The following is a 20913-nucleotide window of genomic DNA, read 5'->3' as shown; positions in this document are numbered from 1 at the left end:
AGCCTGTTCTGTCACTTCCCTGCCTGGGCTAGGCTGAGCTGCCCCTGGCTCTCCCACCTGTCTGCTGCTTCCCTCCACTCTTCCCAACACCCTCTACTCCCAGGCCTCAGGGCCAGGGCCTCCCTGGGCCCAGCTGGATAAACCTGCCCCGCCCTGCTGCGTGGCAGTCCCTCTGTTGGGTCCCAGAGCAGATGGGTTTTCTCTGTAAAAACAGAGACAAAGCAGGTCTGACAGGGGTGCTATTGGGGATTGCAGGTATGACTGAGACACATCTAGTCCCTGGTGCAAGGGCCATGGCAATGTCACCAATGCAGCGTCTAAACCCCTGATCAACTGCTTAGAAGCTATGTGAGCTTGGGTTGGACACTCACCCTTTCCAAGTCTCGGTTTCCTGATGAGAATTGGTTCTGCTTTCGCGTCCGCCCTGGAATCTGGCTCTGGGCCAGTAACTAGGCTCCAATTGTTAGAATTGGCTTTCTCCCTGTTTGGACCTTCAGAGACTGGTTCTCTCTAGAGCCTCTAGCCTCTCAGCCCCCAGAGGAGGTACGGCAGAGTGGGGAGTCCCCACCACACCTCCAAGTCTAGCGAATCAGGTCTAGGCTAGACACACAGGGGGCACTCAGTAAGAGTTTATTGAGGGATCAAATGGCACAAAACTAGAGCTGGGAAACTCCCTTTGTCACAGGCATGCCCTCCCCTGTGTTTTGCTGCACCAAACACAGCTCAAAGGCCAGCTTTGTTGCCTCCTTGATTAGCCTTGTCATCCCAGGATATGTGGGGCATCAGATCCTCAGCCAGCCCAAAAGCTACACCACCCCAGACCTTCCTTTTGGATGTCGCCTGGTGCCCATGCCCTTGGCTGCCTTCACCCCTTTCAGAGCCCCTCAAACCTTGCCTAGGCCCGCCTTGCTCCCTACCACTGTGGCGCCAAGCCCTGGCTCTGCAGAAGGCCCACATAGCCCCTCCCCATCCAGCCCTGCCACAGACTGCTGTCCTCTCCACCCTACAGACTCACAGGTTCCTAGCCTTGACCAGCAGGCCTCTTGGAGAGCAGACCCCAAGGAGGTCAGAGGCCATGGGACCTGGAGTCGGGCCACATTAGGCCACATTAGACCACACTGAAATGGGGGCTTCTCAGGATCTTCTTTGGCTACCCTCTGAGCCCCGGAGTGGCCAGTACTGAGGAGTGGGCATCCCATGAAGAGGAAATGCCCCATCAAGATTCAGATCCCCTTGGAATCCAGGCTATTGACTGAAGGGAGAGAACTCAGCCTTGAAGGAAGGATGTATTGGCCTGAATGGGGCATATTCTACCCAGAGACCTATGGCCACGGGGCCAGGACAGGGCAGGTTAGGGTCTGAGCACTCTGGCCAGCCCCTGGCACCTCACAGGAAGGTGTCCTAAAGGGCTGCTCCATCAGCTTCACTACACACTCCACCCAGGGCTGCTTCCAACTCTGGATGGTCCCTGGGGTTGGCCTCAACCTCAGCCTGAGGTTGTTCTTGTTCTGGCCCTTCCCCCCTGCTCACCCTGGGCTCAGTCCCAAGGGCATCTCCCAAGGGCATCTGTTCCTGCTGGAGCCTGCCAGTTCATTGGGGAAAAAGCATTGTAGCTTCTCCTGACCTTGGACAGACCTGGCCATACACAGCAGACCTAGGCATAGTGCCCTGAGCTACTTGGGGCTCCCTTGAAAGACAGGGCCACTGAGTGTGCCTCCAAGACAGAAGGAGCAGAAGTCTTCCCCCTCCTGGGCCCCCTCATGCCCTCCCTGCCTCTCTCTGGGCTGTGGCCTGGGGGTGAGCTGTGATAATAATTCCCATAACGGTAATAATATTGTTACTAACAAATGTTTTTGAACACCCTCTGTGTGCCAGGCTCTCTGTGGGTGCTGGGGAAACATAAATAAATAAGATAGACACAGTCCTTGTCCCCATGGATGCCTCTACCACAGCCCTGGGCAGGCATAGGCCATGGCATATGGAAAGCACTCAATACGTTTTTGTTGAATGAATAAAGAATGCATGAAATGAGCAGTCTGGTTATACTCAGCAGCACAGATGCCTGGTGGGGTGTGCAGTGAACAAGTGAAGGCCACTGGGGCAGAGGTGAGGCGTGACTCAGCCACCACCATCCCCACCTTGGAGAAGGCTCCCAGACCCTGTAAATTGTCCCATGACCTGGTGCTCCAGCATGATAGAGATTCAGCAATACATCAATCCCCCAGGAACAAGGACATTAAGCATGAAAAGGAAATTCTGAGAGCTTCCTGGAGGGAGTATTGGGGATGTATTGGTAGCAGCTTGTCTAACCTGCTGTCCAGGATGCAGGGTATCTCAGGAGTGAACCTACAGTGTGGCCCCTACGAAGGGCTGCTTCCAGTCTCCAGGAGCACAGCCTTGTCCAGGCCTGTGTCCTGTGGGAGGGTGCTGTCAGAAGTGGGCCTCTGATGTCCTCTCAATACAGGGATGCCATCAAGGACCTACTGTGGGGGATGACTGGCATGGACCCTGGAATTACCCCAGAAACTGCTCAATGAAATGGGGAAAGTTTATTCCCCTGATTCTAAAAGAGCCACTCCCCACCACACCCCTGTCTTCAACCCTCTGCGAGAAGCCTTCAGAGATGGATTACACAGCCCAGATGCTGAAGGGCTAGGAAAGTCATACTCAGGAGGACCACTTCTGCAAGGGGGTGATACGCTCCCCCCCCAAATGGAAGTAAACAGGAAGGTAATGAAGGGATTTCATGATGGTGGGTGGCGGGGTTGGCAGTCCCTGAGGGTGTGTAAGTTGGGAGAAGGAAGCAACGTCTAAGGAAGAGTTTCAGGAATCCACTATGGGATGCCTTGGGCAGGAACTTCCACAGATTCCTGAGGTCCCCCTCACCACAGCAAAGCTCTGCACCATTTTCATTCACCATGGCTCTTGGAGTCCCGATGAGGTTTCTGACCACCCAGCCATGCTGTGCACTTAATCCTCCGACAGTCAGTGATAGTGATAGTTGCCCCCAATCTTCACATCATTCAATGGGGTCCAAGTCCTGGGGAGCCTCTGGCCTAAGGGTTCCCAAGAGACCATCCAGCAGCCAACTCTCTTAATGGCCCTTCCACTCGGTCCCCATTGAGCCTAAGTCTGTACAGAGCTGAGCAGAAACCTTCTCCCTCACAGTATTGAGAGCCCAATGGCTGGCACTCCCTGGATATGTATACATACACACACACACACACCACTGCCACACACACCACTCATGTTTCTCTGCCAGCTGAACAGACAGCAGCACCCCGTCTCCCAGAGAGGCATCCATATTCCACCCTGAAGGGCACCCGCACTTCCTTGGACTAACCTAAGTTTGTGCCTCTCAAGCGTCCTCCTTCTTGAGGTGTTACAGATCCCATAGACACATCTTACCCCATAACCCGTTAGCATCCCAAGGGCAGCATCCATAACAGAACTTGGACAAGAGGGCACATAGGGTTATCAAGAATGGCTAAATTAGGGGCCCCTCAGGGTCTGGAATGACAGATAGTGCCGCCCTGATGTCGCCAGACCAAAGGGTCCAGGAGGGTCTGAGAGTGGTAAGTGGGGCCCCGGCTAGGCCATGGCACCTGCAAAGGCTGTCCCTGGAGGACAATGGTTGAGAGTGGAGAGAAGACTCGGGAGGGTCCCAAGAGAAGGGCTGCCCCAAATTCCACTCCCCTCAGTACTTCACACACCTCCAACGTGGCACAGCCAAGACCCCAGCTACCCTAGCTGCTCCTTTTCTAGGTGGCCTGGGGAAACAAAGCTCCTTGCAAGGGAGGAGGGAAGGGGGTCATACTCACAGGGATAAGGCCTGGAAGGACAGCACAGCTGGAGAAGGCCTGAGTGTCCTGGGGAAGCAATGACACCTGGAAGGACAAGACAGGGCACCTTGCTTCTAAACTCAAGTCAGCGGTCACCTCTTTCAGAGAGCCTTCCTGACCTCTCCAAATGAGGTTGGGTACTTTTTTGTTCCTGCTCCCATACTTGGCACTGCCCGCTGTCATCCTGGGTCTGTGACACTGGCCCAGGCCTGCTCAGGCCCAGGGCTCCCCACCAGTGCTTGCTCGCTGTTCAGAGGACTCCTCGCACTGAGGGGTGGGGTCGCAGGTTTGCCTGCCAGGACCTTGAGGAGGTTTCGGAGCAAGGCACGGCCCCATCCCCCATCTGGGCTGCCCCTGTCCCCCATCCTTCCCCGGGCTGGGGCGCCGCCCCGCAGAACCGACTTCAAAGGGCCAGGCTTGAGCTTCCACAGCCGGGCTCCGGTTCGTGGCCCGCAGAGCGGAGGCCGGGGCAGGATCTCGGACGTCGGGGCCGTTCCAGTCCCGGCTCTCTGAGAACCTGGCGGGGGTGCCGGGCTGCAGGAGGCCGGGGCTGAGGGGCGGGTCCTCTGAGCCCCCCGAAGTGGGAGGGTCGGGTCGGCCGCGGGGCCAATCCCGGCGCGCGGGGAGCAGGGGCGGGGGCCGGGCGAAGGGGGGTACGGGGGCGGGCGGGCCTGGGGCGGGGCGCGGCGTCCAGGCGGCGGCGGCGGCGGCGACGGCGGCGGCTCCTCAGTGTCCGGCTCAAGCTCCGGCCGCAGCTCCGGCCGCAGCTCCGGCCGCAGCTCCGGCTCGCGATGCCCCACTCCGTGACCCTGCGCGGCCCTTCGCCCTGGGGCTTCCGCCTGGTGGGCGGCCGGGACTTCAGCGTACCCCTCACCATCTCGCGGGTGAGTCCAGCGGCCACAGGGCGGCGGGGAGGTCCTGAATCTGAGACCCAGTCCTTACAGTCCACCCGGGACCCGGATCCCCGACGTCCTGGAGGCTCGAAGGCCAAGGGTTGGCCTTGGTGACCCACAGGCTGTAGAGGAGGCTTCCAGGCTGGGCAGCGTCGCCACAGCCCCCTCCCCCTCCCGCTGGGCCTACCTGCCCTTATCCCTTGAAGGATTCCCCCCAGGAGTTCACAAACCAGCCTCCCTGATGGCCTCATTCTGGGGGACTCACTGCAGGCCAAAGTCATGGGCCAGAGATCTGGACTGATCTCCAGAGGCCCAGAGACACTGCTTCGACTGAACCCAGCCTGAAAATTTCGAGCGAAATGACTTGAGAGACTCCTTCACTTATCAAGGGTCCCTGCCAGTAGAGCTGAGTGATCCCAAGGAGGTCTGGGGTCCTCTCTGAACCTGAAGAAAGAAAGATCCATCCAGTTCCCCACTCTGGTTTTGGTCAGTCTCTCATCCATGACCTCACTTGTCCTAAGGGGAAGTGACCAGGAGGAATTTTTGGCTTCCAGGGGAAAGGGAGACTTGACTGTGCAGTTGTGAGACCCCCTCGCCACAAGACACACAAGGCCAGGGGCCAGGATAACCTCCGCCCAGTTCCTCAAGTTTCTGTGGCCATGCACTGCCCCAGGTTTAGGCAGAGGAGGAGGAGGAGGGGGCACCACCCCGGGCGGTGGCTAATCTGAGGAGGACAGAGGAACAGAGGACATGCCTCGGGCCCTGTCAGAGGGGGTGCCCGAACTGGGAAAGACAGGATCCTGGCCCAGCCTTGGGGTCCCATATTTGAAGGGCCAGAAGAGGGGACTCAGATGCTGCCCCTGGGGGTGCCAGCCTAGGGGACAGAAGAGGAGAGAACCCAGGCCCTGCCCTTGGGGGCTCCCAGTCTGAAGGGAAGAGAGAAGGGGACCTGGAGCCATCCCTTGACCCCATACAGGCTGCTCTGGTCTTCGGGGCCCTGTATCGGGGGAACTGAGAGCACCTTCCCCCCACCCTTCCGCCACCTCTCGCCATGGGGGCTGGACCAAGCTGGCTGGGCTTTCAGAGTCTTCTTTCCAGTTTAGGGGAAGGGGTGGGCACCTGGTGGAGCATGGAATCATGGAATCCCATTTCTGGGGGCCAGGGTGACAGGCAGGCCCAGCTGTCCTGGGAGGATTCCCACATCTGCCCTCACCCCATGGCCACCAGGTTCCTGGGGCTGAGTGAGGTGGGCCTTCAACACATCCGGGAGCCTTTCATCTCCCACTTCCCTGAGAGAGCCCTGCTGGGGGCCTGTGTGTGTGTGTGTGTGTGTGTGAGAGAGAGAGAGAGAGAGCGAGCGCATGCACATCTGTGTCTGCCAGTGAGTGTCATGCTGTGTGTCCACCGAGGCAGGCTGTTGGGGGTGCTAGGCCAGCCGGCGGGCCAGGCACCCTGGGCGTGAGGCCGCTGACAGGCTAAGTGGCAGCGGCTGACGGCCGCAGGCAGCAGGGAGCAGAGACATCTGTTGCCCACGCGGCTGCCTGCCCACCGAGGAAAGGCCTCCACACGTCACAGCGGCAGCAACAGCAGCGGCCTTGTTTGGAGCTAATCGGGATGCAGGCCGCTGGCAGGCAGATAGGCTGGAAAGGGTTTACCAGGAAGAACACCCCCGCCTTGTCCCCCCAAAGTCACAGAGCAGCAGCTAAGTCCTGAGGAGCCAGGATGGCTGAGCCTGGGTTTGGGTGGGATCTGGGGAGATTTACGGGGCTGAGGAGACACAGGCCACAGCTTGCCCAGCAGGTACCTCAAGGGCAGGTCTACAGACACTGATGATATGTGGGAGTGTCCTCACCGAGGGGGTTCAAGACCCGACCCCTCCCATGCTTACGGGACTTCCCCCACCCCAACGGAGACAGCCACACTCAGACAGAGAGGAGTCTGGCTGCCTGGCAGAGCTGGGACTATGCAACCTCAGCCCACAAAGCCTCTGGGAGCCCCCCCAAACATTGCCCAGGGCTCCTTCCTCACAAACTATAATGACTACTGGCCTTGGAATCCTAATGGGTTGTTGCTACCAGGTCCCTAGAAACTAGTGCCTGGAATGAACACCACCAACTGTATGCCCAGCTCCCTGTAGGGGCTTTTTGCATCTAGGCCAGGTGGAGTGACACAGGGGTTTTAAATGTAGCTGCTATAGGTGAAGGGGCTGGTTCACGCCCCAGCCTCCCAGCTGACTTCACCACTCCCCTCTCTCTTCCTTCTGTCTGTTTATCCCGCACTCAGCAGCCAGAGGGATCAGACTGAATTCAACTCTGTCCTGCGATTTCCCTGTTTAGAATCATCTCGCCTGGGCCTACAAGGCCTGTGGGTCTGGTCCCTCCTTTTTCCTCTGATTTCATGTCTTCCACTCTCTCCTCACCGATATTTTGGTGATATTTTTGCCACAGGAGCCTGCTTTTGCTTTCACTCCCAGATGAGCCATTACACATGCTGATCCTTTTACTTGGGACACTCTCTCTCCCCTCACTCCCTTTTGCAGAAAAGCACACTGGTTAAGAGCATAGGATTTGGAATCGGTTGGTCTGGACTGAAATCCTAACTCTGCCGTTTATCAGTTGAGTGTCCTGTACTTCTCTGGACCTTGGTTTCCTCATCTAGGAAATAGGCTTGCCTTGAGGACTAATGAAACAATGCATGTAAAGGCAGTTGGAAGAGTCACGGTTTCCTGGCCTCATGCCCTCTCTGACCAGAACTCCCAAGCTAGTGGAACTGGCAGAGTCCCAGCCACCCCTGCTTTCGAGAACTTCCTCCACCCACAGGGTCCTGAATGCACCCCTTGTGCTGGCTGAGTCATCCTTCAGCTAGCCACCCCCCTGAGGAAGAAGACTCCTCTCCAGCATGGGGACTGAGGCAAAGCGCCCCATCCCCAAAGCCTCTCTTTCTTCATCTGAAAATAGGGATGAGAACAGCCTCTGTCTCATCAGGTGGTTGAGAGGTTGCCATGAGCTAGTTATGGCTAAAACACTGAGCCCAGGCCATGTCACAGAGCAGGTATCCGTGTAGAAGAGGGGGCCTAGAGCAGGGCCTTGGGGGGAGGGTGGGATGGTGCCAAGTGGGTGCCTTCCCTAGGAAGACAGGCCTGTGTAGGTGCCCATGCCCTACAAGGGAACATTAATGGTGGGCTGGTTGGCTGAGGGTAGCATGCTCCAGAAGAACATTCCTTGGGGCAGCCTATTTCAGGGCAGGTTGCTTGGCAGTACCCACACCAGGACTCCAGCCAAGGAGCTGCCAGCACCTCAGCTTTGTCCACTCACTACAGAGAACTGGCTAAGCTGAGCCTGGCCAGGCCTCCAGGAGCTCCCACCCCAACAGGGACAGTGCCACTGACAGCTCTTGAGCCACAGCTTGAGAGGCTGGGAGGAATGAGGGTCCCTAAAGTCTCTTTCCAAAGGCTGTGCTGGGACCAGGGACAGAGTAAAGGATGTCCTGTTGCCTGAATTCCTTCCCGAGGCTGCTTACCTAGGCCTCCTGTGAGCTTATTCCCAACCTCATGTGGCACATGTCAAGGGACCAGCATTGTAGGAGGCTCCAGATGTGGACACTGCGTGACCCTCTGGGATCAACAGTGGCACTGGGGTAGCCTGAGTGCCTGTCCTCCAGAGGAAGGGGAGGTGAAATTGTGACCCGGGAGTGCAGGCTGGCAGCTAAAAGTAGATGGCCCTCGACTTGCTTGGGGAGGTGACAGCACAGAATGAGGCACTAACAATGTTAGGGGAGCAGAGTGGTAAAGGGGGTGCACAGGGTACTGTGGGACCCCAGAGGAGAGGCTTCCAGGAGAAATGGCCTCTGCTGAGAGCCTGAGACCTGAAGGATGAGGAGGCGTAAGCTGGTAATTAGGGTTTGGGGTCAAAGGAAAGTGTGTTCCAGGTAGAGGGAACAGCATCTGTAGAAGTGTGAAGGTGAGAGCGATCTGGTACCCGTGAGTACCCCCTTGACGTTCAGATGGTCTGGATAGAGTGTGGGTGTGTGGAGGTCAATGTGGAGGGGTGGGGATGAGAGGAAAAAAGGTCACTAAGGGTTTGAACGTCAGGTCAAGGGGCTACTATGTGGTCTGTCTGGGTGGGGCAATACAGGGTACATGTGACATGTGCATGCTTTGTATCTGCTGGAGAACACATATCCTTCTGTGTCCCTTGCATGTATGCAGGCTGCAAGAGTGACATCCCATTTGTCCCAGCCCAGAGGAAGCCCCTCTCATATGCCCTCATACCTCACCAGACCTCCAGGTGCTGGAGTTGGGCTTATTTAGAGCAGAGGCTCCAGCAAAGCCATGTGGGAACTCAACTTGCCCACCCACAGGTCACATTGGCAGCAGGGCTACACTGGCCCGGTTCTGAGGTTGGAAGGGGTCTAGAACAGAGCCTGCAGCAAGGCCACATAATGACCAATGTCCAGCCATCTGGCTTGTCCATCCACAGGTCCATGCTGGCAGCAAGGCTGCCCTGGCTGCACTGTGCCCTGGAGACCTGATCCAGGCCATCAATGGTGAGAGCACAGAGCTCATGACACACCTGGAGGCACAGAACCGCATCAAGGGCTGCCATGACCACCTCACACTCTCCGTGAGCAGGTATGCACAGGGCAGGCTGGGCCAGGATGATGCGGGTGAATCGGGAGGCTCAGTTCTGGGTGGCCAGCATCCTGGGTGAGCTGGGCCTCACACAGCCTCTCTGCTTCAGCTCCCTGGCACCCCACTCCTATGGAGCAGCACTTTCACAGGGGTTTGACAGGCACTGTTTGGAGATGCAGGTGGCTTAAGAGAGGAAGAAGCCCCCATTTAGCCTATGGCTGGAACTATGCTGGGGGACTTATGGCAGGGGGTAGGCAGCCCAAAATCAGGGCTGAACTAAGACCTTGGGTAGCCTCAAACCGGGGGTGAGGTATGTGTGATTTCAGTCCTTTTCCCACCCATGAGTGACGAGCTTGATGACCAGTTCAAAGAATTTTATCGTTCAACACCTTGTTTAACTGTCAAACCAACTCAATAAGGTAAAAGCTAATATAGTCTCCACTTTACACGAGACAACTGAGACTCAGAAAGTTTGGAGGGTGCTTCAAGTCACACAGCAGAGCAATGGGGAAGCAAGATTTGACCTCAGGTCTCTCTCACTCCCAAGGACTCCATTCCTTCTGCTTGACTGCTGACCACTTCTACCGGCCCCACAGCTGCCCTGCCTCAGCTGTCCCCACTATGGCCCAAACCTCTGCCCTGCTTAAATCTGGATGCCGTGGACTGTGTAGTGCTATACTGCCCATCAGGAAGGGGAGGATTGGGGGGTCACCAAGCCCCATCTGTGCCCTGGACATGCTCCAGGATGGAAGGTCTACCTGGGGCATCTCCAGCCTTGCTCAGGCTGATGGCAGTCGGCTGGGTCTGGGCTGGGCGGGATCTCCCTCCCCCTGTCTTGCCTAGATCCAGGGAAGTCAGACATAACTGCTCAGCTCTGCCACGTTCACTGTTAACAGGGACTTTCCACGACCCCATGTGGATGTGTGTAGGTGAATCCTCCCCAAACCACAACTCGGCTAACCAGGCCTTAGAGCCAGCAGGGCAGGGGATAATCCATGGGCTCAGAGCCGCTAAACATGGTGGGAAGCCTTCTGAAGTAGCCCCAGTTATGTCTGGCCCGGGTCCGTGTTGAAGTCAGGACTCGGCACTGAGTGGGCCCAGCTGCAGGTCCAGGGCCTTGTACACTCCACCTGGCCCGCAGTGAGGAGGCTCTGTCCTGGGAGTTCAGCAGAGCTGGCCCTCGTCCAGACTTTCTGGGCTCTTAGGCTCACCAGATGACCTTTGTGAGCCTGGGTTTCCTTCTCCATAAAGCAGGGTCACATTCATCACCCTCTCTGAGACCGAGGTACAGGCTGGCTGGGGTAAGCATCAGCACTGCTCTGCCCACGAGGGGCCCCTGAGGCCACCCAACTTGGCTGGGTTCCTGGGCCCTGATTCACCTCTGGCCTTGACTCTGCATGGCTGAATAAGGGAAGCCCTGGTAGTAGTGGGACAAGGGGCAGGGGAGGCTCACAGGGGCCTGATTCAGGAGGTCCACAGAGGGAATGATGTCAGGGGAGGGTAGCAGGGTGGGGGCAGGGTGGAGGTCCTCCTTCCTTCCTTCCTTCCTTCCTTCCCTGGCCATTTGTTCCAAGCCAGGCATGGATGGAGCCAGGGGTCCACTGACCTGTTCCACACTGGGTATTTTAGCCCCCAGATGCTGCCTGGCCATGGAGCAGGTGAGAGCACACTCTCTCCTATCACAGATCTGGGTTCCAGTCCCAGCTCTGCACTTGAGAACTGTGTTGTCCTAGTGATTTAATATCAGAGCCCTTAGCTTCCTCAACTTCAAAATGGGGGATCTGGGATTGAGTGAGGATGACATACAGGGTCTTCTCAGTCAGGGTGAAAACCTGATGTCCTGTCCCCCAGCCCCCATCCCTAATTCTCACACATGCAGATTCTGGGGGATCAAGACACAGGGGCCACCTTGATCATCTGGGCCAGCATCTCTTCTCCTGGGTGCCTTCTCACTTGCAAGGCCTCTGACCCTGCTCTCTATCCTGCCTGTCATGCCAGGACTTATGCCTGAGCCCCCAAAGACAACCCCCAAAATGGGGTCTGTGGAAGATTGGCCTGGTGAGCTGCTTGGAGGGAGCTACTCTGTGCCAGCACTCCCAGAGCTCTACCTAGGCCAGTTTCCCTACCTGCCCTCTTGCATGCAGAGGGCTGTAATCCTCCACAGACTTCTCCACAGGATGAAAAGTGAAGTAAAGGCCCAGCTTCCCTGCTATGCTTACTTTGACTGGAACTCAGAGCCAGGTATCCAGCAATCCAAGCTAACCCACAATTTCTGGGCATGTTCTGTAGGTCCAGGACCTTCCTGGCATCAGCTGCAACCCTGGGGCCTCTGGTGAGGTCCCTGTCACCTATTACATGGGATATAAGATGGATTTGTACAGCCCACCATTTGGTGGGCTTAAAGATGGCAGATGGAGCTACCTGCTCAGCCTAAAGTGTGGAGACCTGGGGGTGGAGGTTGACACATGAATAAGCCTTTCATTCCAATCTTATGCCTTTGGGCCACTCTGATGGCTCTGGGTACTTTGTACCCTCTGATCTTCAGACCTCAGGCTTGTACTTCTCTTCTGGGCAGGACTTCAAGGAAGTATAAGGCCAAATAGCCACACAAGATGTCCTAGGTTTATTCCAGCAGAGTTCTGAGTGCATAGAGACCATAGTTAGAGCTGTGAGTTAGGGCAGTCAGTTGGGAGCCTGGCTGAGGGGGCTGGAGCCAGATGCCAGTGGGGGTGGAACAGCAGAGCCTTGGTGCCACAGGCCTCTGAAAGGCTGTGGAGAAGAGAGGTAGCCTGCAGGGGACCAAGGAATGGGCAATGGTGAGGAAGAGCAGAGTGAGTGTGGACTACACGGGTAATCAGATTGTTAAAATCCTCTGCTGAGTTGGGGGACGGGGGCAGGGTTGAGCTGCTAGCCCAGTGGTAAGACCCCTGAGAAGACCCAGGAGGCCCTGTGGGGCAGAGTGGGGACATTATTCCCCTTCGGTGTAACCAGCCTCACTCACACCCACCTGCCAGTCCGGGGTCCACACACCCTCCTGGCCTGCCTTCTCACTCAGTGGCAGGACTGGGCCCCAGGCCTGTAGCCTCTCGGCCCCCCCTGCCCCCACTTATGGCAGGTTTATGATGTTTTTCTCCCTCCTGAGTGGTGTTTGGCTTTTGGTTTCTATGGCGAAGCAGGAATTTCCTAATGGCCTGTTTCCCATCTGGGCTGGGCAGACATTGATGATGACTCTGCCAGCGGCAGCAGTAAGGGAGGTACACCCCTCAGAGCCTCCATTCCACTTTTCCTAGGCCCACGGATGCCTGACTCCCAGGCCCCGTCAGAGGCTGTGAATGGAAGCGGGATGAGTGGATGGGCTCCTAGCTGATCAACGTGTAAGGCCTGGCTTGCTCCGCCATGAGCTTGGCCCTCTTTATGCTGAGCTTCCATAGGCCACATTAAGGGTGAAAAGGGGGGGAAGCTTCAGGGCTTCCTTTCTAGGAACCAGACCAGAGGGGGAAGGAGCAGCTGGTGGAGAAGGGGCACACAGCCTACCCCAGGTGAGTGGCAGATCTAGAGTTGTGTCTCCTTGCCACGAAGGCCAGCATTCTAGCGCAGGGGAAAGAGTTGGGGTAGTATCCTTATCCATGCAGGGTACCTAGCCTGGTCCTGGGTGGCCCTGGGCCCAGACCCCAGCGCTTCTTGGTCCTAGTTCCCAGGCATGGTGGGCTAGTAAGCAGAGATTTCTGACCATCCTAATTCCTGCCACAGGCCTGAAGGCAGGAGCTGGCCCAATACCCCAGAGGACAGCAAGGCTCAGGCACACAGGATCCACATCGATCCCGAGGCCCAGGTATGTACATATACCACCTGGCCTGGCCTGGCCTGGCCTAGCTCAGAGCAAGCCCAGGGCAGAGAGGCCGGGCCTTGTCCACGGGTTTAACTGCATTGGATATCCTCACTGTGGTTCTCAGACGCCCAGGGCAGAGAGGCCGGGCCTTGTCCGCGGGTTTAACTGCATTGGATGTCCTCACTGTGGTTCTCAGATGCCCAGGGCAGAGAGGCCGGGCCTTGTCCGCGGGTTTAACTGCATTGGATGTCCTCACTGTGGTTCTCAGATGCCCAGGGCAGAGAGGCCGGGCCTTGTCCGCGGGTTTAACTGCATTGGATGTCCTCACTGTGGTTCTCAGATGCCCAGGGCAGAGAGGCCGGGCCTTGTCCGCGGGTTTAACTGCATTGGATGTCCTCACTGTGGTTCACAGATGCCCAGGTCAAAGACTGAAGCAGAAGGCTTCTCTGGGCTCTGTCCATGCCCCATCAGGGGCTCCCAAGGTGACGGATACCTGCTGTGGGCTCTGTCAGTACTCTAAGCAGTCCTGGATTCTGGGACAATAGTGCCTGTGGTGGGCAGGGACTGGGCCAGGCCTTGGCTCAGGGCTACCTCCTACCCAGCTGGGTTTCACTCTGTCGCCCAGTGTTGCCAGATCAGGAGGAAGTCACCAGGCTTGGGGGAGGGGTGGGGACAGGCGTAGGCTGTGAAGTGACCTCAGGCTATGGGGCACTCTTCTGTCTCATCCTAGCCTTGGGCACCTACCTGGCCAGAGCCAACCTTAGAATATAAGGCACTGCCTTGCCCTATCCAAGACTGAAGTTTTCTCCTGGCCATTCTGTGATTGCAGCTAGCAGACCTCAGGCTGCAGGCCTGTCTGCTCAGTCACCTTTCTGTGTATGACAAGAGTCACAGCTATAGTGCTGTCCTCAAGGAGCGTGAGGTGGAGCCAGGCTGCTTTAGGGCCTCATTTTGCCATGGGCTTGAGGGGTGGCCAAGTGGGCAAAGCTGAGGCATCCAGAGTGAACTCGTTATTTCTGGACCACTGAGTTTGGGCAAGGTGGAGACTCGACTGATCTAAGATGGAGCCAGAACTTGGGACCCAGCATGTGGGACCATGGCCCCCTGGGCCTGCTCATATCCACTGTCTCTCCACGGAGGCTTTGCTGTACCAGAGGGAATGATTTGCCATGGCCTCTCCCTCACCCCCTATCCCAGTCCCCATCTTTCTCTGACATTTGTTCCCTACCTTGCTTTTGCTGGCATCCCTGAGGCCAGGTGCTTACCATACGCAGGGAGTGCCCATTCTGGAAGGGGAGAGGCACCTAGCAGTTTTGGGATGGAAGAAGCCAGGGGTCAAAGGAGTCCAGAGTAGGTATATGACTCAAGGGGTCAGAGAGGGCTCCCTGGAAGAGGGGTATCCAAGCCAAGACCTGAAGGTCTGGAAGAATAAGGGAGGCAAAGGGGCATGGAGAGAAGTGTGCCACATACAAAGTGAAGCACATACAAAGGCCCAGAGGTGAGACTGTGCACCGTAGGTTCAGAGAAAAAAGTCCCAGGGGTGGCAGGGGACAGAGGTGAGGGCTGAGGGCACAGAGAGGCTCTCGGTTTCCTCTACCCAGGACCTCAGCTGTTCTTGAAGAGATTTGTGGCCACACCTGGGTCTCAGAAGCTTGCTCTGGTAGTTCCATGGACCCATGGGGACAGGGGCTGGGGGGCATAGACAAATCACCCAGACTTGACATGGGCAAAACGGGAATAGCGTAGTACAGGCCCCCAGCTCATGTGTGAGCCCAGCTCTCGTGTGTAAGCACCAAGATGGATAGGACAAGGGGACCTGAGCTTTGGAATATGAAGCTCAGGTCTGTTGAGTCCTCCAGGAGAGGCTCTGGGCCAGTGGGGCTTGGGGCTGGAGAACAGCTCCCTCTGTCCCACACTTTCCCTCACTGAACTCCTCAAGGGCCAGGCTGCGGGGCTCAGGCTGGAAGCAGGGGGATTTTCCACAAGCAACAGGGCAGCCCCTTAGCTGCTGCCCCCCTTTTGTACTTAAAAGGTCAAGAGCTCCATGGGGGGTGGGGACAGAAACACCCCCACCCAGCCCCTGTAGGGCCATGTCCTCAGGAACACAGATACAGGGCCCATTGTCTCCATACTGCTCCCACCCTCTCCCTGCAGGGGGGAGGGCGGTGGGCCCAGCTGGAGCCATCACAGGAGGGGAAGACCACAGCTGGCCCTAAGACCAGCACAAGGTACCCTGGCACTCACCAACTGGGGCTTCAGGCCCACCTTCCATATAGGGTCATTGGAGACTCCTTCTCTCAGCCCTCACGTGGGAACACAGCCCAGAGTGGAGGAAGGACGGTGATCAGGAAAGGTTTCCTGGAGAGGGTGGCATTTGAACTGAGAACCAGGTGATGGGTTAAGGCAAGCCAGGTGCAGCAGGCAGCGCAGAACTCAGCCTATCCTCTCCAGACCAGCAGGGAGCTGGAGCTTGGCCTCTGGGAGGTGCCACCTGCTCACCTGGATTTAGTGCCCACCTCTGTCTGAGTGTCCTAGATTCTGACCACAGTCATGCTGGAGCTGATGAGCAAACTAGAAGTTACCCCCATGCTGCTGACTAGCCCACTGAGACTTCAACAACCAAATCGGCAGCTGGCGGGTACTCAGACACGGGGAACACATGGTACCAGGCACACCATGGAGAAGGGAAATCCAGGAATGGGGGCTCAGGGATGCCCATGACAGCCATTCATCCAAAAATGGATGTGTGCCAGGCACTATGCTAAGTGCTTTGTATGCAACTGTCTCATTTTATCTCCACGAGGAACTTATGATATAGAAACCATCATCCCCATTTCACAGATAAAGAAACTGAGGTTCAGAGAGGTGATGAAACTTGCTCAGTGAGCAAGTGATAGAGCTGAGACTCAAACCAACACTGAGGTCACCACGTGTGTCCTAACCACTGAGTTCAGACCTAGAGAGGCTGCTGCATGGGTGGCCATGGGAGGGGCAGTGGCTCTGATGACCCTGCAATAAACTCCCACACCCTGCTGGGTGGGGGTCAGTGAGGGCTTCCTCCCTCCAGGTCCCTCCAGCTCCCCCTTCCTGTTGAAGCCTGTTCTGTACGGGGCCCAGCCCTGCCCCCACGGCCCATGGCCCATCTGGTCCCCATTAGAGGCCAGGCCAGCCCGGGCCTACCTGCCCTGAAGACACATGTGTGAGAGTGCTCAGGTTTCTCAGAGGCTAAGGCTAAAGGTTTTTCTGCTGCTGTTGCCTCGTTGATGGGGGCCCATCTGGGCAGTGAGAGACCCCCTCTCCTTTGTCTGTTGGGGTGGGAGAAGTTGGGACACCACCCCCATTCAGTCACTCAGCTGCTAGTCTGCCCATTCCTCACGCCCCTGTCCAGCTCAGAGCCTGTAGAAAGCAGCAGCTTGGGCAAAGTCCTGCAGGCTCAACTGTGCCCCAGCTGGAGGCTGACCGAGTCCAAGGCTTGCTCTTTCCCTCTAGGGTAGGCGTCCTTTCCTCCCCACCTAGCATCCCTGTTCACACTGTAGAAGGGAGGAAAAATTTACATGTCACCTCCCAGACTGAGGCTGAGAACACCTTCATGGCCTGGGCTCTTGGGCCCCACCCCAAAGTCAGGCTGCTCTGGCCACCAACTGTGTCATGGAGGTCACCATGGTCATCCCCAGCATGACCAGCACTGACTCCAAGTATATGTAACTGTGTCTGTGTGATTAGGTGTCTGTAGGTGGAGGACTGGCTGGTGCCTATGTGTTGCCTTCATGCATGGGTATGTCTGTAAATGTACTTGTGAAAGTGTGCATGCCTGTTAGCACACTGCTGAGGGCAGGCTTGCGTGCCTGCAAGCGAGGGGCAACATGGCCCTGCAGGGACAAAGATCTGAAGTCCCCATTCAGAAACCATGCCTGCAGAGATACTGATCTCTTCTCATGGACTGAGGAGGCATTTTCAGGGCATTCCTCCTCAAATGTTTCAGCCATGGGCATCAGGCTGGCTGTGGGGTGGTGGTGTGGGGAGCTTTGAGCCCTGGCCAAGCCTTTGCCCCTATCTGCTGTGTCTATAGAAGGCCACCTATTTTGGCCTGGGAAGCAGGAAATGGGGGAAAAAAATACAGGCCTGGAGGGGGCTGACCTCACAATGGTACCTTTAAACCTCAGCCTGCTCCCACTAAAGGGTCTTGGGACACAATGATTGATGACCCTTCCTGGCTGCAGAACAGGAATTCCTTTTTTGCATTCCCAGCCATGGGCCCATCCAGTACCCAGCACAGTTGTGACAGAGAAGAAGACTTGGTATCAGGACCACCTCTGCAAGGGAGCCACACACTCAGAACCAGACATGCTGGGCTTAATAAGCTTCTTGGGATGGTCCTGCCCCAACACTGTCCCCCATGGGCACTGGTAGTCAGAACCACCACAGGTCTCATGAGCCAACGTTGAGTCTCAGGGACTCAGGTTTTTGTGTCTGACTTTCCATGAGCATTTCTCATTTCTGCAGGGATTGAACCAGGCCCAAGGCTCAGTCTTTCCCCACAAACCCCCTCCCTGACCGGGAACCACAGCCAAGAGATGCCCGAGCAAGAGTAGCCAGCCAACACCCAAGAAGGCTTGGCATAGCAGGGCAGGGGTGGGTGTACAAGGAATGGCCAGAGGTCCTACCCCAGAGGGTCTCCCAGTGCCTCAGGGTCCTCTCTCTCCTAGGATGGCAGTCCAGCGACAAGCAGGTGGCCCTCAGCCACGGGGCTTGGGCCAGAAGATGGCAGGCCTGGCCTGGGATCTCCTTACGGGCAGTCACCTCGCCTCCCAGTCCCTCACAATGGCAGCAGCAGTGAGGCTACTTTACTGGCCCAGTTGGGCACCCTGCACGTGTCTCCACCCCACAGGTAGTACAGAGGCATAATCTTTGATGCCATACCCAGATCCCATCCTAATCCCCGAGCCCTTAAATCTCACACCAGGTCCCATCCTGACCCTTAACACTTGATCCTTGGGTCTCAGCTGATTGCCTTCTGACTCATGAAACCTCACCAGACCCTTGAGCTGGCAGAGTGAAGGCTGGTACTGCAACCCTGTCCCTTAGTGCATCTTCTTTCGCCCAGCACTGACCTGGCCAGAGGCCTTTCGCGGAGCCGCGACTGCGGAGTAGACCTGGGCTCAGAGGTGTACAGGATGCTTCGGGAGTCGGCCGAGCCGACGGCTGCGGAGCCCAAGCAGTCAGGCTCCTTCCGCTACTTGCAGGGCATGCTAGAGGCCGGCGAGGGCGGTAAGATTTTACCTCACCCGCCTTCCCACTCCCTGAGGTACCGAACTCCGCGCCCCCAACCAGCCCAAGCCACGCCTTTGCGACCCCACGTCCGGCCTCCCGGCCATTAGCCCCTCCCCCCGTGTCCTCAGCGCGCTCCCACACACCTCGCTGCGCCCGGGCTTTCTCGTTCCCACCCAACCCCTGTCGCCGTTCGAACCCCCATCCCAGTCTCTTTGCCGGTGGCTACGGAAGCCGGGCCCAGGCCCATACTCCGCAGAAATGAAGTTTTTCCCTTTTCTGACCTCCGCACCGGGCTCTTGCCAATCGTGCTCTGGCTTTCAGGGGAACGGCCCGGGCCTGGCGGCCCCCGGAACCTCAAGCCCACGGCGGGCAAGCTAGGCGCTCCGCTGAGCGGCCTGCAGGGGCTGCCGGAGTGCACGCGCTGCGGCCACGGCATCGTGTGAGTACCTCCCCTGTCTTCCCCACCCGCCCCCCACCCCCGTGGTCCCCTGACCCCGCCCGAGGCCCTTAGTGGGGGCGTGCTCTCGGATCGGTCAGCCCCTGACGCTGTCCTCTCCGATCACCCGTCAGGGGTACCATCGTCAAGGCGCGGGACAAGCTCTACCACCCCGAGTGCTTCATGTGCAGCGACTGCGGCCTGAACCTCAAGCAGCGCGGTTACTTCTTTCTGGACGACCGGCTCTACTGCGAAAGCCACGCCAAGGCGCGCGTCAAGCCGCCTGAGGGCTACGACGTGGTGGCGGTGTACCCCAATGCCAAGGTGGAACTCGTCTGAGCAGCTCCCGGAGCCTCCCGTCCCCGCCTCTGCTTTTTTTTTAATGTCCCCGCGCACCCGTGTAAATATGTTTGCGCCCTGCCTCTCTAATAAATTCCCTCTGCTTGGCCTCAACCGTGTCGGTGCCCTGGCCTGCCTCCCTCCAGCACAGGCCATGGCTCCCGAGTGCTACACCTGTTCAGGTGCCAAGCATTTTCTTAGGCACTGGGTGCAAGGGGGAGCAAGACAGGTACTGTGCTGCCCTCAAGGAAGCCACAGCCTGGGTGGATGGCAGACATGAATCACAAGGGCAGTCCTGTTAATAGGGAAGCGAGGTCTGAGGTGCTAGAAGAGGACGTCACGCCAAAGGGTTTGACCTGGATGGAGTCAGGGAAAGTGTCAGCTGAGAACTAAGGGATGAGGGAGGGAAGAGCTCTACAGCGTGAGGAACTGTGTGCAAAGATATGTCAAAGGCGAGCACAGGCAGCAAAGGCCCCGTATGGGCACCAGCGCGAGCGCGGGCGGCCCCTAGCAGCTGCGAGAGGGACTGCCCCGCGGGGGATAGGACTAGGGAGATCACCGGTTTGGTTGGGGGCGGTATCTGCCTCCCGGCAATCTCAGCATTTCTCTCTTCCGGGTTTCTTCCCGTCCTCTCCGATCCCCCCGCCCCCCCCCCCCCCCCCACTGTATTCTTTCCTTCTTTCTCCTTTCCCACTCTCCCCACCAGGGGCGCGCGTGTGTGTGTGTGTGTGTGTGTGTGTGTGTGTGTGTAAGATTTTAGTAGAAAGAAAAGAACACTCGCCTCCAGAGTACACGCCACTCCTTCTCCGAGGCCTGGCCTTTCACAGCTCGGTTGCACACTCCTGTAGAGACTCGCACTTTTAAAAAATATAAGTGATAGCAGAGTTGGTGAATTGTGGCTGTTCGCACTCGATGACGCATCCTGGACTCCGGGTCACGTGGATCTACCCTCTCCTTAGGTTGCTCGGAAGAGGAAGCAGCCTCATTTATTTAGTGAGCCCCGAGTAATGGACGGTTGTGCTATATTCAGTTTTGTACTATCACAGACCACAAAAGACTGTTACTGTTGCAGCAAAAATAGAAATGAGACTCTTCTGATAAACAAGGAAAATAAGAAACAATGAGCAGGCTGGGGAAACAGCATAAACAGGCCTGAAAGAATTAAGCAATCTTGGTTATACTTTAGCTGTTACTACTAACAAACACTTGTCCTTCACAAAGCTAAGCAAAACCAATTACTCTCTGATTCCATATGAATTGTACCCTGCACCTGGCACTTACTCTTGCTGCATTCTCTTGTAGCAAATCACCCCTCTTAGCTGTTTACATTTCAGAAAGAAGGTCGCAGGCCGATAACCCAGAGATGAACAGACCCAATTACCAGGCTGCCTGACGCCAGCAGTAACTTTTAAAATGTTGCAGGAAGAAGAATGCAAGACATTCACCACTTTGATCCTTTTCACTTACCCTGGACTGCGGGTTCCACCTATAAGACCCCCTGTAATTCCCCAGGACAGAGGGGCACAGTTCTTGAGACGCTGCCTGCTCTGTCTTCCCTTGCGCATGGAAGAAAAATAAAGCCATCTCTCTCTCTTCCTCCAAAATCTCTGTCTCTCTATTTCTGATCGGCACTGGTGCACAGGGAAGCCGATATTTCGGCAACATTACCAATT

The 20913-nt window shown here is 56.9% G+C and overlaps 1 protein-coding gene across 3 annotated transcripts; it reads left to right on the top strand.

The window, feature by feature from the left end:
* Positions 1-4633: 4633 nt before the first annotated feature.
* On the top strand, positions 4634-19354 carry PDLIM4 (PDZ and LIM domain 4; the record flags this gene model as incomplete). Of its 3 annotated transcripts, none has more annotated exons than XM_079702966.1 (7): positions 4634-4726; positions 9214-9365; positions 13116-13197; positions 17901-18082; positions 18299-18462; positions 18787-18904; positions 19036-19354. In XM_079702966.1, the coding sequence occupies 7 exons, from the start codon at positions 4634-4636 to the stop codon at positions 19238-19240; spliced, it is 996 nt and encodes a 331-aa protein (XP_079559092.1). In that variant the 3' UTR covers positions 19241-19354. The 3 variants fall into 3 exon arrangements, with proteins under 3 accessions (XP_079559092.1, XP_079559093.1, XP_079559094.1); XM_079702967.1 differs by having other exon boundaries at positions 17901-18085; XM_079702968.1 differs by lacking the exon at positions 18787-18904 and having other exon boundaries at positions 19036-19236.
* Between the last annotated feature and the right edge of the window lie 1559 nt (positions 19355-20913).

This window comes from Hyperoodon ampullatus (genome assembly GCF_949752795.1).
Source record: "Hyperoodon ampullatus genome assembly, chromosome: 4".
NCBI lineage: Eukaryota > Metazoa > Chordata > Mammalia > Artiodactyla > Ziphiidae > Hyperoodon > Hyperoodon ampullatus.
Note: the sequence above shows the minus strand (reverse complement) of the source record. Positions and strands in the feature narration are given on the sequence as shown.